Source organism: Cynocephalus volans, chromosome 9 (genome assembly GCF_027409185.1).
Source record: "Cynocephalus volans isolate mCynVol1 chromosome 9, mCynVol1.pri, whole genome shotgun sequence".
Classification (NCBI taxonomy): domain Eukaryota; kingdom Metazoa; phylum Chordata; class Mammalia; order Dermoptera; family Cynocephalidae; genus Cynocephalus; species Cynocephalus volans.
The window spans coordinates 124,498,415-124,515,608 of record NC_084468.1 but is presented as its reverse complement, the minus strand read 5'-3'; the positions used below and the strand labels follow the sequence as shown (position 1 = coordinate 124,515,608).

The 17,194-nt window shown below is 40.4% G+C and overlaps 1 protein-coding gene across 1 annotated transcript in view; it reads left to right on the top strand.

Moving 5' to 3' along the window:
- RNF150 (ring finger protein 150) overlaps positions 1–17,194 on the top strand; it is a 275,301-nt gene that overhangs the window by 162,374 nt on the left and 95,733 nt on the right. Inside the window, exon 2 of the mRNA XM_063108524.1 lies at positions 15,528–15,778. Within this exon, the coding sequence (XP_062964594.1) occupies positions 15,528–15,778 (251 nt within the window). The remainder of the gene's footprint in view (positions 1–15,527; positions 15,779–17,194) is intronic.

Genomic DNA, 17,194 nt, shown 5'->3' with positions numbered 1-17,194 from the left:
AATGGGAGGAGTCATTGCTTGTTCTTTGGTGCTTGGGGCAGTCCAAACTTATGCATCTTCCTTAATCTTCTGGAAGAATAAGACTAGGCTCCCACCTTGGTTTTCCACAGTAAATACAGAACCAGGCAGAGCAGGTGGTTCTTCCAGGGCAGCATGAGTTGACCAGCCAAGTTATCAAGGCAATTGAGTAATCCCACCATTAATATAGTATAGAATGAGTAGATACCACCTGACAAAGAATGTTCTGATTCTGAAAATGAACTGCAAATATCAAGTAAGGAAGATTCTATGCAGTGGGAGATAGAAGTTGTAAAAAAGAACCGATGAGAAATATTTAGTATGGAAAATACAATAGTGTAAATAAAGAACATGATAAATGGGATTAAATACAAAATGGATAGAGCTAAAGACAAATTTATGAGCTGGAAGATCATCTTGAGAAACTTTCACAAGTCAGTCAAAATGGATATAGAGAAATTATAAGACACAATGAAATACTGTTACGAATCTATTAGAATGGCTAAAATAAAAAATAGTGATAATACCAAATGCTGGCAAGGATGCTGAGAAACTATCATTCATCTGCTGCTGGTGGGAATATAAGATGGTACAGTCACTCTGAAGAACTGGCAATATCTCTTTTTTTTTTTTTTTCTGACCAGTAAGGGGATCGCAACCCTCGGCACAGTGTGGTCACCAGCCATCCCTATATAGGATCCGAACCCACGGCCTCGGCGCTACCAGCACTGCACTCTCCTGAGTGAGCCACAGGGCCGGCCCTGGCAATATCTTAAAAAATCAAACATCAACTACCATGTGACCTAGCAGACCTTGGCATTTATCCCAAAGAAATGAGAACTTATACTCACACAAAAACTTGTACACTAATGTTCATAGCATCTTTATTAGTAATAGCCAAAAACAACTTGGGGAGGGGGAGGAAGCAAATATGGAAGATGGAAGAATAATTGTCACCAAAAGGATAATAAAAATTACAGGATAATAAAAATATAGTAGGAAATATTTGAAAAAAAGTATGAAGACAATTGTTTCAGAAACAATGAAATACCTTTGATTGAAAGCGTTCATGTACTGTCAAATAAATGATGAGTACTCATAGACATAGTGATATTTAAGAACATCAAAGACTATTTTTTTTTTTTAATTTTATTTTGTCGATATACATTGTGGCTGATTATTGCTCCCCATCACCAAAACCTCCCTCCCTTCTCCCTCCCCCCTCCCCCCCAACAATGTCCTTTCTGTTTGCTTGTCGTATCAACTTCAAATAATTGTAGTTGTTATATCTTCTTCCCCCCACCCCCGGTTTGTGTGTGTGTGTGTGTGTGTGTGTGTGTGTGTGTGTGTGTGTGTGTGTGTGTGTGAATTTATATATTAATTTTTAGCTCCCACCAATAAGTGAGAACATATGGTATTTCTCTTTCAGTGCCTGACTTGTTTCACTTAATATAATTCTCTCAAGGTCCATCCATGTTGTTGCAAATGGCAGTATTTCATTCGTTTTTATAGCTGAGTAGTATTCCATTGTGTAGATGTACCACATTTTCCGTATCCACTCATCTGATGATGGACATTTGGGCTGGTTCCAACTCTTGGCTATTGTAAAGAGTGCTGCGATAAACATTGGGAAACAGGTATACCTTCGACTTGATGATTTCCATTCCTCTGGGTATATTCCCAACAGTGGGATGGCTGGGTCGTATGGTAGATCTATCTGCAATTGTTTGAGGAACCTCCATACCATTTTCCATAGAGGCTGCACCATTTTGCAGTCCCACCAACAATGTATGAGAGTTCCTTTTTCTCCGCAGCCTCGCCAGCATTTATCGTTCATAGTCTTTTGGATTTTAGCCATCCTAACTGGGGTTAGATGGTATCTCAATGTGGTTTTGATTTGCATTTCCCGGATGCTGAGTGATGTTGAGCACTTTTTCATATGTCTGTTAGCCATTTGTATATCTTCCTTAGAGAAATGCCTACTTAGCTCTTTTGCCCATTTTTTAATTGGGTTGCTTGTTTTCTTCTTGTACAGTTCTTTGAGTTCCTTATATATTCTGGATATTAATCCTTTGTCAGATATATATTTTGCAAATATTTTCTCCCACTCTGTTGGTTGTTTTTTAACTCTTTTAATTGTTTCTTTTGCTGTGCAGAAGCTTTTCAGTTTGATATAATCCCATTTGTTTATTTTTCCTTTGGTTGCCCGTGCTTTTGGGGTCGTATTCATGAAGTCTGTGCCCAGTCCTATTTCCTGAAGTGTTTCTCCTATGTTTTCTTTAAGAAGTTTTATTGTTTCAGGGTGTATATTTAAATCCTTAATCCATTTTGAGTTGATTTTAGTATACGGCGAGAGGTATGGATCTAGTTTCATTCTCCTGCATATGGATATCCAGTTATCCCAGCACCATTTGCTGAAGAGGCAGTCCCTTCGCCACTGAATAGGCTTGGTGCCTTTGTCAAAGATCAGATGGCAGTAAGTGTGTGGGTTGATTTCTGGATTCTCTATTCTATTCCATTGGTCAGTGTGTCTGTTTTTATGCCAGTACCATACTGTTTTGGTAATTATAGCTTTGTAGTATAGCTTAAAGTCAGGTAGTGTTATGCCTCCAGCTTTATTATTTTTGCTCAGCATTGCTTTGGCTACGCATGGTCTTTTATAGTTCCATATAAATGTCTGGATAGTTTTTTCCATTTCTGAGAAAAATGTCTTTGGAATTTTGATGGGGATTGCATTGAATTTGTATATCACTTTGGGTAGTATGGATATTTTCACTATGTTGATTCTTCCAATCCAAGAGCATGGGATATCTTTCCATCTTCTTGTATCCTCTCTAATTTCTCTCAGCAGTAGTTTGTAGTTCTCATTATAGAGATTTTTCACCTCCTTGGTTAACTCAATTCCTAAGTATTTTATTTTTTTGGTGGCTATTGTAAATGGGCAGGCTTTCTTGATTTCTCTTTCTGCATGTTCACTATTGGAGAAAAGAAATGCTACTGATTTTTGTGTGTTGATTTTGTATCCTGCTACTGTGCTGAAATCATTTATCAATTCCAGCAGTTTTTTTGTAGAGGTTTTAGGCTGTTCGATATATAGGATCATGTCATCTGCAAACAGGGACAGTTTGACTTCATCTTTTCCAATCTGAATGCCCTTTATTTCCTTCTCTTCTCTGATTGCTCTGGCTAGTACTTCCAACACTATGTTGAATCGGAGTGGTGAGAGTGGGCATCCTTGTCTAGTGCCTGTTCTTAAAGGAAAAGCTTTCAGCTTTTCCCCATTCAGGATGATATTGGCTGTGGGTTTGGCATATATGGCTTTAATTATGTTGAGATACTTTCCCTCTCTACCTAACTTATAGAGGGTCTTTGTCATGAATGAGTGCTGAACTTTATCAAATGCTTTTTCAGCATCTATAGAGATGATCACATGGTCCTTGTGTTTGAGTTTATTAATATGGTGTATCACATTTATTGATTTGCGTATGTTGAACCAACCTTGCATCCCTGGGATGAATCCCACTTGATCGTGATGAATAATTTTACGTATGTGTTGCTGTATTCTGTTTGCTAGTAATTTAGTGAGGATTTTTGCATCTATATTCATCAAGGATATCGGCCTGTAGTTTTCTTTTTTGGTTATATCTTTACCTGGTTTTGGTATCGGGATGATATTTGCTTCATAGAATGAGTTTGGGAGATTTGCGTCTGTTTCAATCTTTTGGAATAGTTTGTAAAGAATTGGTGTCAATTCCTCTTTGAATGTTTGGTAAAATTCTGCTGTGAATCCATCTGGTCCTGGGCTTTTCTTTGTTGGGAGCCTTCTGATAACAGCTTCAATCTCCTTTATTGTTATTGGTCTGTACAAATTTTCTACGTCTTCACGGTTCAGTTTTGGGAGCTTGTGTGTGTCCAGAAATTTATCCATTTCCTCCAGATTTTCAAATTTGTTGGCGTATAGTTGTTTATAGTAGTCTCGAATGATTCCTTGTATTTCAGATGAATCAGTTGTAATATCGCCTTTTTCATTTCTAATTTTTGTTATTTGAGTCTTCTCTCTTCTTTTTTTTGTTAGCCATGCTAATGGTTTGTCAATTTTATTTATCTTTACAAAAAACCAACTTTTTGATTCGTTGATCTTTTGAATTGTTTTTTGGTTTTCAATTTCATTCAGTTCTGCTCTGATCTTAATGATTTCTTTCCGTCTGCTAACTTTAGGTTTGGATTGTTCTTGTTTTTCTAGTTCTTTAAGGTGAAGTGTTAGGTTGTTCACTTGCCATCTTTCTATTCTTCTGAAGTGAGCGTTTAATGCAATAAATTTTCCCCTCAATACTGCTTTTGCAGTGTCCCAGAGGTTTTGGTATGATGTATCATTGTTTTCATTAGTTTCAAGAAATTTTTTGATTTCCTGCTTGATTTCTTCTTGGACCCATATGTCATTAAGTAGAATGTTGTTTAATTTCCGTGTGTTTGTATAGTTTCCAGAGTTTTGTTTATTATTAATTTCTAGTTTTAATCCATTGTGGTCTGAGAAGATACATGGGATAATTGCAATTTTTTTGAATTTATTGAGACTTGATTTGTGACCTAATATGTGATCTATCCTGGAGAATGATCCATGTGCTGCTGAGAAGAATGAATATTCTGAGGTTGTTGGGTGGAATGTTCTGTAGATATCTGCCAATTCCAATTGGTCTAGAGTATTGTTTAGATCTTGTGTTTCTCTACTGATTCTTCGCCTAGATGATCTGTCTAATATTGACAGTGGGGTGTTCAGGTCCCCTGCTATTATGGTATTAGTGTCTATTTCCTTCTTTAGGTCTAATAGAGTTTGTTTTATAAATCTGGCTGCTCCAACATTGGGTGCATACATATTTATGATTGTTATGTCTTCTTGATGGATCAGTCCTTTTATCATTAAGTAGTGTCCCTCATTGTCTCTTTTTATGGTTTTTAGTTTAAAGTCTATTTTGTCAGATATAAGAATAGCTACTCCAGCTCGTTTTTCTTTTCTGTTTGCTTGGTAAATCTTTTTCCATCCTTTCACTCTTAGTCTATGTGAATCTTTATGGGTGAGGTGGGTCTCTTGTAGGCAGCATATAGTTGGGTCCTGCTTTTTGATCCAGTCGGCCAATCTGTGTCTTTTGATTGGGGAATTTAAGCCTTTTACATTAAGAGTTGTTATTGAAAGATGTTGATTTATTCCTAGCATTTTATTGGTTGTTTGGTTGTCTTATGTGTCTTTTGTTCCTTGCTTTCTGATTTACTGTTTGTTTTCTGTGTTTGTTGGTTCCTTAGGTTGTAGATAGTGTTTTTGTTAGCTTGTTTTCTCTTCATGAATGCCATTTTTATTATACTAGCGGGTTTAGATTTTTGTTGGGTTTTTATGGCAGTGGTAGTTATTTTTCAGGAACCAAACCCAGTACTCCCTTGAGGATTTCTTGTAAGGGTGGTTGTGTGGTAGTGAACTCCCGCAGTTTTTGTTTGTCTGAGAAATATACTATTTGCCCCTCATTTCGAAAGGATAGCCTTGCAGGGTAGAGTATTCTTGGCTGGCAATCTTTGTCTTTTAGTATTTTGAAAATATCATCCCATTCCTTTCTAGCTTTTAGGGTTTGTGATGAAAAGTCTGATGTTAACCTGATTGGGGCTCCCTTATAGGTGATTTGACGCTTCTCTCTTGCAGCTTTTAAGATTCTCTCTTTATCTCTGAGTTTTGCCAATTTGACTATGACATGTCTTGGAGAAGGTCTTTTTGGGTTGAATACATTTGGAGATCGTTGAGCTTCCTGGATCTGAAGATCTGTGATTTTTCCTATACCTGGGAAGTTTTCTGCCACTATTTTGTTGAATATGTTTTCAATGGAATCTCCATTTTCCTCCCCTTCTGGAATACCCATGACTCGGATATTTGATCGCTTATGGTTGTCTGATATCTCTCTCAGATTTTCTTCAATGTCCTTGATTCTTTTTTCTTTCTTTTTGTCTGCTTGTGTTATTTCAAACAGCCCATCTTCAAGTTCAGAGGTTCTCTCTTCAACTTCGACAAGCCTGCTGGTTAAACTCTCCGTTGTGTTTTTTATTTCGTTGAATAACTTCTTCAGTTCAGCAAGTTCTGCTACATCTTTTTTCAGGACATTGATTTCCTTGTACATTTCCTCTTTCAGATCCTGTATACTTTTCCTCATTTCATCATGATGTCTAGCTGAGTTTTCTTGTATCTCATTCAGTTTCCTTAGAATTATCACTCGAAATTCCTTGTCAGTCATTTCAACGGCTTCTTTTTCTATAGGATCTAGAGTTTGAGATTTATTAACTTTTGGTGGTGTACTTTCTTGATTTTTTGTATTTCTGGTATCTTTTTTTTGGTGTTTATTCATTGTGGCCGGGGGTTTCACAGTTCACCGGTTTGAGACTAATGACTAACTAGGATGTTGCTGTGGTTGCCAATTTCGTATGGCTCCCTCTGTGACTGCTCAGTTGGCCTCTAGTGCCTTGTGTGTGTGGTTGTCTCGGGTCTTGGGCTTCTCCGGGAAGCCACCTTTCTGGTCAGCTTGGACTCTGCTGGGCTGGTGGATCACATACCACAGGGTGTGTGATCTCTGTTGAGCTTTCACTTCCTGTGCAGGACTTCTCCCTGTTCCGTGTGCTCTGGCCCAGGCTGTTAGATCGTGCAGTGGCGACCCCACCGGGTGTGTGGTTTCTGTCGAGTCTCCCCCTCCCTGGCCGCACGTCTCCCCACTCTGTGCGCACTGTGCTGGGCTGGGGCGTGTCTTCTGCACCCCTCGTCTATCAGCTGAGCCTTCGAGACCCTGCTCGGCACCGCCTCGCCCAGGAAGTCTACCAGGTTTCTGCTGGGCACAGACGACTGGTCTCTCTGGGTGCCTTTGTAGCACTATGTAGATCTTTCTCGGGTCTTGTTCACCTTTGTATCCCCCCAGTATAAACCGAGTCTAGCGCCCACCTGCAGCCTGCTCTCCGGCAGGTTCAAGCGGACCTGGGAACTCTCCTACCACACTATTCCCAACCAGACATTCGTTAGGCTTTTTTCCAAACTGGTGGCCGCAGAGATGGTATCTGCCTCCCAGTAACAGGGAGTTTACCTGGGGCTGGAGTCCAGGGTATGGTGGAGTGACAGTCGGCCCGCCCGTACTTCCTTGCTGTCCCGACACTGGCCCAGGACACCCCCTCCACCAGCCCCGCCAGAGAACCACGGAGGGAGTGGGAGCGGAGGTCCCCGCGCCAGGCCAAGCAAGTGGGAGGGCTCAGTGATGGCCGAGCAGGGCGGAGCTGCCCGCACCTGGGAAAATGGAGGCAGCACCGGGCAGTGAGTGGCCTGGTGGTACAGGCGGGAGCCGCGTGGGCATCCACCCCCCGAACAGAGCTGTGCCAGGGATCACTCACAGTGCTGTGCCAGGTCGGGTGCTCGCTCTGTCTCTGGTTTGCTGCCTTTCCCAGTTCTCGGCCGCTGCCGCCTCGGGCTGTTCAGTCGCGGCGCGGCTCGGGCGCTCCCAGGAATCTTCTTTAATGCCGGTCTGAAACCTCGAATCCTGAATAGGGCAGCTGGCTGCCTTCAGCGCGGCCCCGGCCTCCGGGATCCTGGCTGCATCCACAGCAGCCCTGGCGCCGTGTTCCCTGTTTCGAGACTCGCTTTTGCAGCTAAGAAACAGTTCTTTTCCTGCTCCACACTTCAAAGCTGTTGTCTGTAAATGAGGCAGCCTTTCCTGCCGGGGGCAAAGTGGCGGTCACCCCCCACGACCGGTCAGCAGCAGCAGTCCTCCCTTAAGAGATGGCGAGAGGAAGGTCCACAAGATTCCCGGCTGCCTGAGGCCCAGTGGCCACCTTTTCCACCTCAGCTACCCCGCGCCAGCCGCCGCAGCCGCCGCCATCTTGAAAAGCCCTATCTGTACCTCAAAGACTATTCTAAAATATAACTCCAAAAGGTTACAGAGAGGGAGAACAGATATTTCCAAAGAACAAGAATTGTGAGGACATTAGACCTGTCAACAGTTGTGTGAGCAGATAATAACTATAACAAATATACATACAGTTAACTATATATAAACTCAAAATATATTGAGCAGCAACAGACAGAACTTCAGAAAGAAGCATATCAATAGTTCTATGAGTATTAGACATTTTAACACACATCCTGTCAAGCAACTGATCAGAGAGAATTAAGCAGAGATATGGAAAATCTGAACACAGTAAGCTTAATCAATGAGATATGTAACTCAACAAAGAACAGACCATATTTTTGAATAGAGATAGGATATTTACACCAAAAAAAATGGTGATTAAGAATCAATTTCAGGTTCCAGTCAAGATGGTGGAATAGACGGTCCCCAGCATCACTCTCTTCCACAAATCAACCAATTTACAACTACTAAAAAGCAATGACAGCCAAGCTGGGGCCACTAGAGCTCAGGGGAAGAGGAGTAGAGACCTGTGGAGTGCATGAAGGTGGGAGAAGCCACGATGAGAGAAAGAAAGGATTGCTCCCCAGCCGCTTCCAGGCTCGAGCTGCTGAGCACATGGAGCAGGAGCTGACAAAAGCCACAGCTGTGCCCTCCAGAAGAAGTTGCTTGGAGGCAGCAGGGGGAAAGAGGGCCTTGCTGGCCCCCAGGCCAGCAAGACCACTAACTAATAGGGTTCCCATGGACCCACTTAGGAGTGAGCAGCCACAATAACTGAAAAAAAGGAGCCACTCAGAGGCTGGGGAGTCATCAGAAGGGACTGGCACAGGGCTCATTCCATGGGAAGTGTTTGGAGCATGAGCAGTGGGGAAGACAGGCCCACTGGGGGAACACTGGGGCACAGCAAGGACAGCTGATCTTACCTCCAATCAGTGTAGGACCAGTTACTGGAGACTGGTCAGGAATATAGAACTGCATGGGGTGCAGTTTGCTGAAAGACTCAGGCCCAGACCAGAGTTTCTACACAACCCAGGTGTATCAAACCTCATGAGAGCCTGCAGTACCTATAAAGTCAACTATTAAAACCTGAGCTGCACAAAAAGCCTTCCCCAGGGAATCAGCAGCAAAGCAGCAACTTAGCTCAACCACAGGGCTAAAGTGCTGGTCCCCACAGGAAGTTCCCCCATTTTAGAAGTAAGCAAAGGACAACAAAGTAGTTCCAGTGCAGAGTTTAAGTGGTGGGAACAGAAAATAATCCAACACAGAACTGGAAGAAAAAACAAAGTACCCACAACCAGAGACAAAGTTTGATAACTAGTAAAGGTCTCATCTCACCAGAGAACACCCATAACACCTAGAAGGACCAGAAGTCCCTTGGGCTACCATGCCAGAGAGAGAGGAGGGCTGTGGGCCTCAGCCATGCCCCGCAACACCTATAGCCAGTCCCAAGGGTGGGAGCCTCAGGCCTCGGCCATGCCTTCTGACACCCACAACTGGCCCAGTGACGACCACCAAGCCACTGCAGGAAGTGCCCTGGGCTCTCCCAAGCTAGGGTGGTGGGTGGCCAAGGGCCTTGACCACACCCCCCAACACCTGCAACCAGCCCAGCAATGACCACCAAGCCTCCACAGGAGTGCCCCATGCTCTGCCAAGCTGGGGTGGTGGGGGACCAAGAACCTCAGCCACAACCAGCCCAACGACTACCAAGCTGCCACAAGAAGTATCCCGGGCTCCCAAGCTGGGGCGGTGGGGATCTAAGGCTTTAGCCACACCCCCTGACATCTGCACCCAGCCTAGCAATGACCGAGCCACTGCTAGAAGCCCCCTGGTCTCTCCTGGGAATGACGGGGGTGCCACAGGCCTCCACCCCACCCTTCCTCCTCCCTTCCATCCTATTTCCTTCCTCTGTCTCCTCTCCCTTTTCCTCCCAACTGCTTCACAAATCATAAAATGTAAAAAAGAATAAGATCAATCAATAAATAAAAAACTAAAAAAAAAAAAAAGAAAACTGTGATTTACAGCTGGAGAAAAAAAGGAATTTCTAGAGGCTATGTTTCTTGACCATAATGCAACAACAAAAAATAATAATTACAAATGAATCACTTCAAAAATCACATGTTTAGAAACTAAACACGTAATGCTAAATAACTCTGATTAAAAATCTGCTTCAGAAATTTTTTATATCTTTCAGAGAAACTTTATTTTACAGTTTTCTTCATACAGGGCTCATGTTTATTAGGTTTATTCTTAGATATTTTATGACTTCTCTTCCTATTATATATAAGATCATTTTTTCCATTACGTTTTCTGGTTAGGTATTACTGGTATATACCAAGCTCTATTTTTTGTATGTTGATCTTGAATCTTGCATTTTACTGAACAGTCTTTTAATTTTATTTCTTAACAAATTATTTTTATTTCTACACCTTCCTCTTTAATCCAGCTCATACTCATAGCTTTATAAACCTATGGTAGGTATTTTTTTACTTTGTATTATGTCATAAGCATTTTTATCATCTTACTTATAATTACCAATTTTTAGTCGATGTTCCATAGATAACTTATGTTACTGATATTGGATAATTGAGTTGTTTCAATTTTATTTCACATTTTTCTGCTTTATTGAGGTATAATTGACAACCGTAAATAGTATATTTAAGTGTTTTCATCATTCACTTTTGTTTTCTGGTTGTAGCAGGCAGTAGAGATAGTAGGGCAAGTGCAATCTGCTTTTGTCAATATGGATTCCCCTTTCCAACTTCTGAGAGGGGACCTGAACTGTTTTCTAATTTTAATAACAGAATTATCTTGGCTTTTATACATGATCATGTGATACCCCCAAATAATGACAGTTTGTGTTCTTTTGAAGATTTACCACTTGAATTTCTTTCCCTCTGCACCACATATCACCTCTGCTTTCAATGTTGGCTCATCCTTGTCTTATTCATGATTTTAATTGGAAAGCTTTTAATGTTTTCTCCCATCTAATGTAGTGTTTCTGAATGCTTCTATTTTTCATATTGAGGTAATTTCCTTCTACTACTCTTAATAAGAATTATGAATGGGTGCTATCCTCAATAGATGACTTCCTTCTGTAAAAAGCTGTCGTCTGCTCCACATCTCTCTATCTGAAGTCAGAGGAAATGGGGGACGGGATCTGGGGAGCATATAGTCAGTCCTTTATGGATAAGACTCTGGAGTTGAAGACATCAGTTCCACTCACACTTCAGTGGCCAAATTAATCACACAGCCACAGCTAGCTGTGAGGGAGGCATGGGGAATTAACACTTTTTGCTGGACAGCTTGTATCTACCTAGAACATTAATACTGTAGAAGAAAGACCAAAATATTGGAAGACAACTAGCTACACAAGATAATCATATGCTCTATTCCTTTAATTTGTTAATTACTAAAAAGCATTAATATATTTTCTAATATTAAGTCAACCTCACATTCCTAGGATAAGTCCCACTTGGTCATAAAGACTAGTTTACTATATTGGTGGATTCTACTTTTATAGAATCCAACAAATGTTATCATTTGTAAGTGCTTTCCTTAGGATTTTTACATCTGTGTTTATTAAAAATATATTTGTTGATATAGAAAGTAGTAATAACACTTTACGTTTATATGTTACTTTACATTATTTAAAATCATTTCACACACATTATCTCACTTAAGAATAGATGATAATCAAAAGTTGACTGTATTTTTAAAAAATATGAGTAGATTTTAAGTGTGTAAATAGAAAACATCTACAAATGAAATAGTGCAAGTTTTTCTTATTATCACCTAAATTCTAGAGGATCAACAGTGAGACTGAGACTAGAGTAAAGATTAGAGGAGAAAGAAGGATGCAGGGGATTAAAAAAGGATTTTTGATCACACGAACCCAGGGTGCATCCCACCCTCCAAGAAGCACAGGGAAGAATACGCAGGGCTACAGACTGTAAAATGCCTAGCACTCTGCTCGTCTTCTAGACATTCTACTAATGCAGTGTTTAAACCCCTTGGTTTGAATGTGGAAGTAAAGGATTTCCTGGTTATTAAACATACTTTGGCTTTATGAGTTTTTGTTTTGATTCCTCACTTACCTGCATATTCCAAATTAGATCATGGCACTTGAGCACTCTCCTGGGAAAAGGAAGCACTAAAAATACAAGACAGTCCTGCTGTCATCTGGCAGCCAGGTCATTTGTGTCCTAGTCACACATTCTCTCACAGGACTGAAGAGCTTTTCCAGAATACACAATAATTATCCAACAGCAACCACTCACCACTTACAAGTATACAGTACCATTGGGAGGAAAATAGATGGCAGGCTGATGTAATTTTGCAAAAAGAGTCACTTGGTATTAGAGTAACTAGGTGTTACAGTAAACATAGAATTGCCCAAATAGCGGTGCCTCTTTGTAGCCTCTTTGTAGATTTTATCCATACAAAATATGCTATTTGTTAGCTTCTCATCTTCCTTGAGCTTCTGAGCCTCCAGTGTGTAATAGATACATAGTAGCTACTTAGGGCAGCTCTCCTTTCCTGCCTTACACACACCCACAGAAGCAATTATGCTGCAGTATACATGGGAGAATCCGCTAGCTTCTCCCTGATACTATAGCTGCACGTTTCAAAATGAAGCAAAGAGCAGGGAACTGGCTCATGACTCACATGGGTGCATGTCATATTTGAAGAAATTAGATCCTGGAGTAGCTTTTTGCCCTGAATGTTGTGCATTGATCAGAATGATAAGAAAATTCCTCTAAATCCATTTAACTTTGTACCATGTTTTGGAGACACCCCAGGTACCTAAATTCTTAACAGCTATTTCTATTGTGATAAATACATATCCCCAGTATTACGTTTTACCCTACAGAATATACAGACTAAAGCACACAGAATTATCCTAGAATCTCATCCTTTTTTTTTTTTTTAACCATGATCAGCCCTAGAAATTCATTGAGTATTGAAAGTGAACAAGGCTGAAGTCCAGATGAATAGATGCCCCCGCCCCATTGCCGTTTGCTCTATTTGTCTGTCCCAGTAGCTGTTCTATAGCATGAAGACACAACAGTGGTACAGACAACACAAGCAGTGGAACTACACACTTAAGTTCAAAATAAATGCTTTAAAATAGTTAATTATACCTTACACTACAGGAAGAGAAAATGTTTTCTCAGGTCTCTGAAAATGGATGATGAGTAATTTAAAGCTTTGTGCAGATCCAAAATTTGATTGCCCTTTTTAAAATGCTCACCTAGGGTTTGAAATAAGCTGTCCAGTTCCAGGGCCCAACTCTTAACCATTATACTCTGTGGCCTCTTAAGTGTAAGTAAATAATAGGAAAATTGTAGGGGGAAAAATAATGAAGGCAGATTTAGACTATCCGGTAGTAAATATGATAAAACACAGCTAAAACACCCTGATGCAAGATCAGCAAAAGATGGGACACACTCACAGAAAAAACAAGGTGTGGAATCAACTCAAATATATTTGAGAATTTAAGGGAAAAATAAATTGTATCCTAACCTCCCACCTTTTTGCTATTACATTATAAGAGCTCAATAAATATTGTATTAAATCACATAGAGGTTATTCAGGATTTAGGTATAAAAAGTAAAACTATAACTTTCAAGAAGCTATTTTAAATGACTATTTCCATAATCTTGAGTAAAGAAGAACTTTCTAGGCAGAGTATCAAAACTGGAATCCATAAAAAAATAAGTTAATGAAATCTATTAAAAAATGTACAACTGGTGCATGTTTGGGCATATAAAGTCTTGTAGATAACCTCAGAACTCCCTCCTCCAAAAAAAAAAAATCTCATTTTAAAGTCTTAAATTAACATGCCTAAAGAATATAAATAAGGGAATAAATTAAATGGAAAATTATGATTCTGTTATTACTTAAATATCTCTAAAATAGCTGCAGCACTGGGATGAGCTTCACCAGACCAGATTAGTCCAGTATACAAAGAAGATCATGTTTTTGTAGAGACAAAACCTGCCAGCAGCTTTAATCCCTCACAAAACCTCAGACCACATGCAGCCATTAGCCAAAGTAAACACAAAAAGAGGAGAGTCAGAATTGTCAGTAAATTCTGCAGAGCAGAAATTCAAGCCATCAGTTTCAGTATTTCCCAGAAATAACAGCCAGACCCAAACACTCTTTGGCTTTATGGTTTTACAGTTGGACCAGTGCAAAGGTTTGGGGAATTTTTAAAGTATTTAATTGATGTAGTATACACAGATATCTTTGTAGGTAGTTAGCTTTTAAAGTATTTATTCAGCCTAAATGAAATATCATAAAGGAATTTAAGACCGAAAAACCTACAGAGAGCTCAAGGTCAAGTGAAAGCCCTAAGCAGCTTCTAAGAGCCTCGCAACACCCTGAGCAAATGTAATCTGGTACTTCCATCTAGCTGGCAGACATCAGCATGTGAATAAGTCCAGCTTTAAGCAGCTACAATGGGTTTAATTTTGTCCTGATTCTACAATGTCCTAATTGCAAATTTGCTCCTTTTAATTTGTAGTCACCCCATGTAATGGGATATTTCACCTGGGACATGGGCCTGAGTGCAGTAATCATCTTGCATCTTTCTCCATGGATTTGAATTGGGTTGATCCCTGAGAACCTATCCAATAAAACTGATATTCTCTTCCATGTGTTAGCCACAATGACATGTTGGGTTGGTTCACTTGACTCTGGCATCTATCCTTACTAAAGACCCCCTTGTAGAGACCCCAGAACTCCTCACCAAGAGGCTGCACACAGTGTCATAAAGCATAGGGACAATGACCCACATCACTCAGGCCCAAGAAAAGTGCCACTTTGAACTGTCCAATAACAGCGGCAATGCGATGGGAATATTTGAGGGTGGAGGTAAAACAATTCTGAAACTATCAGTACTGCCTCCATCTCCCCTTTGTTCGGTATGAGGTTACACAAACTATTTCCATTGGATTTGGTAAAATAAGTAGAAAATAGTTGCATTATTTTATGTTGGCAAATTATATTAGAGCTCTTCAAGTAACATTTTTGGTTGATTGGGTACTCACTATAGGAAAAAATTGCCTTGAAAATGATTTATAGAGCTCTGTATTTGAGTATTCGCAGTGTCTGTGTGAGGCAAAGGGAGTGAGCTCTCAGACAAGTGGCATAAAACCAGGCATTTTACCCTTTTGCCATGGGGTGCAAAGTGCCCTTTCCCCTCCTCAGGGGATCTGAACAGTACAATATAGAATTGTACATGGGGCTAGTCAGGTAGGGTCCACCTTTACCAGACTCAGAGGCAGCACCTTAGAGAGCTGAAAAGAGAGTTGCGTGATTATGACCTCACTGGTGGCAAAATCATACACCCAATTTAGGTTCTTTTCTCACCTGTGAGACAGCAGCATCCCTAGGCAGCTGAAGAAAAAAAAAATTTGCTGTCTGTTAGGTCTTCTTAGCCTGGCTAATTCTCAAAATTATTTCTTCTTAGCCTGGCTAATTCTCAAAAGTATTTGGTTGCATGTTACTTTATCTGGATATTTCATTGCGATTTTCTCCCTCTCTCATCCCCCAACCCTTATTGCCCCTTCCTTGCCCCTCTCGCAACAGGTGTGGAAGACATAGTGGCCATAATGATTCCTGAGCCAAAAGGGAAGGAGATAGTGAGCTTGCTGGAAAGAAACATCACTGTGACGATGTACATCACCATCGGTACCCGGAACCTGCAGAAATACGTGAGCCGCACTTCGGTTGTGTTTGTCTCCATCTCCTTCATCGTCCTGATGATCATTTCCCTCGCATGGCTCGTCTTTTATTATATCCAGAGGTTTCGATATGCAAATGCCAGGGACAGGAACCAGGTGAGTAGCAAAAACTTTAAAAAAACACTTTTAAAAATTATTACAGAAGCAATATATATTATTATGTAAATTTTGAACATCAAAGAAAATACCAAGACAAAAAGAAAATTACCTCTCATATCTCTTCTCAAGATAAACACTGTTAACATTTGCAGTATAGTTTTTCAGATACTTAGCAGAGATCCATACTTTGGTGTTTAGTGCTGTTGTGTAAATGGAGGTGATTTGTCCCACATTCCTGTTGCTCATTTTTTGGACAATTATTTAATTAGGCACGTAATAAGTGAGAAAAGGGAAGGTGAACTGAGATTACGCTAATAGTGTCAACATAATTTGGAAGGAGCAAGGATTTCCTCCTTGTGAACAGAAGAAGAAAAGGAGGTAAAAATGAAAGCTATTTTTAAAAGCAAATAATTTTTGAACATATTCATATATGCACATAGTATAAAATGGAAAAGGTATATGAATATGACAAGTAACTGTCTTCCTATATGTGTCCCTCAGCTACCCATTTCTTCTCCCTGGAATATATTCTCTTCCAGGGATATTTTATGTACTTACAAACACATATGCATTTTTTTTAAACAAGATGATAGCACACTTAACTCTGTACCCTTCTCTGTCACTTCATCGTGGAGTTTATCTTGGAGATTAAGTCATATCAACACAAACCAAGCTGACTTCTCATTTTAATGACTGCATAGCATTTCATTGTATGCATATGCTACATTTATTTAACCAACTCCCATTAATGGACATGTTTTCGCCTATAAAAAATATATATATACACATGACACTTAGCACATTGATGAGTATATCTGTCAGGTCAATTCTGGAAGTTTAATTGCTAGGGCAATGGTATGTGAATTTCAAGCTGTGACTAAAGAATCATCCTGAATTTCCAGAACATATTATTCCTCTCAATGTGTGCTGGATTATATTTATTAGTATTTTATTTAATATACAATTTATTTTTTACCTTTATGTTTATAAGTGAATGTAGAGCTACTAATCCTGTTTGTGATGCCAATTGTAAAGCTACACAACCATGCCAGTTGTCAGGCTCTTTTACCTGTCAGTAATCCTGCCAACTACGCCAGTTGTCAAGCTACACTACGCCAGTTGTAGTGCTCCGACTAATGTTGGAATCCTGCTGATGAGGCAAATTGTCAAGCTAGGGCTGGGTCTAGAGCTCACAGACCCCTCAAGCCTATTGTCCAGACTGGGTCCAGACCCTTCACACACCAGGCTGGGTCCCCAGATCCCTCACACGCCAGGCTGGGTCCCCAGACCCCTTACATGCCAGGCTGGGTCCCCAGACCCTTTACACGCAGGTCTATGAGCTAGGCAACCAGCAAACCGGTCCTTGAAAGCTGCAACTTGGAAAGCATGGCCATGTGCAGGCAGCTGCCCAAG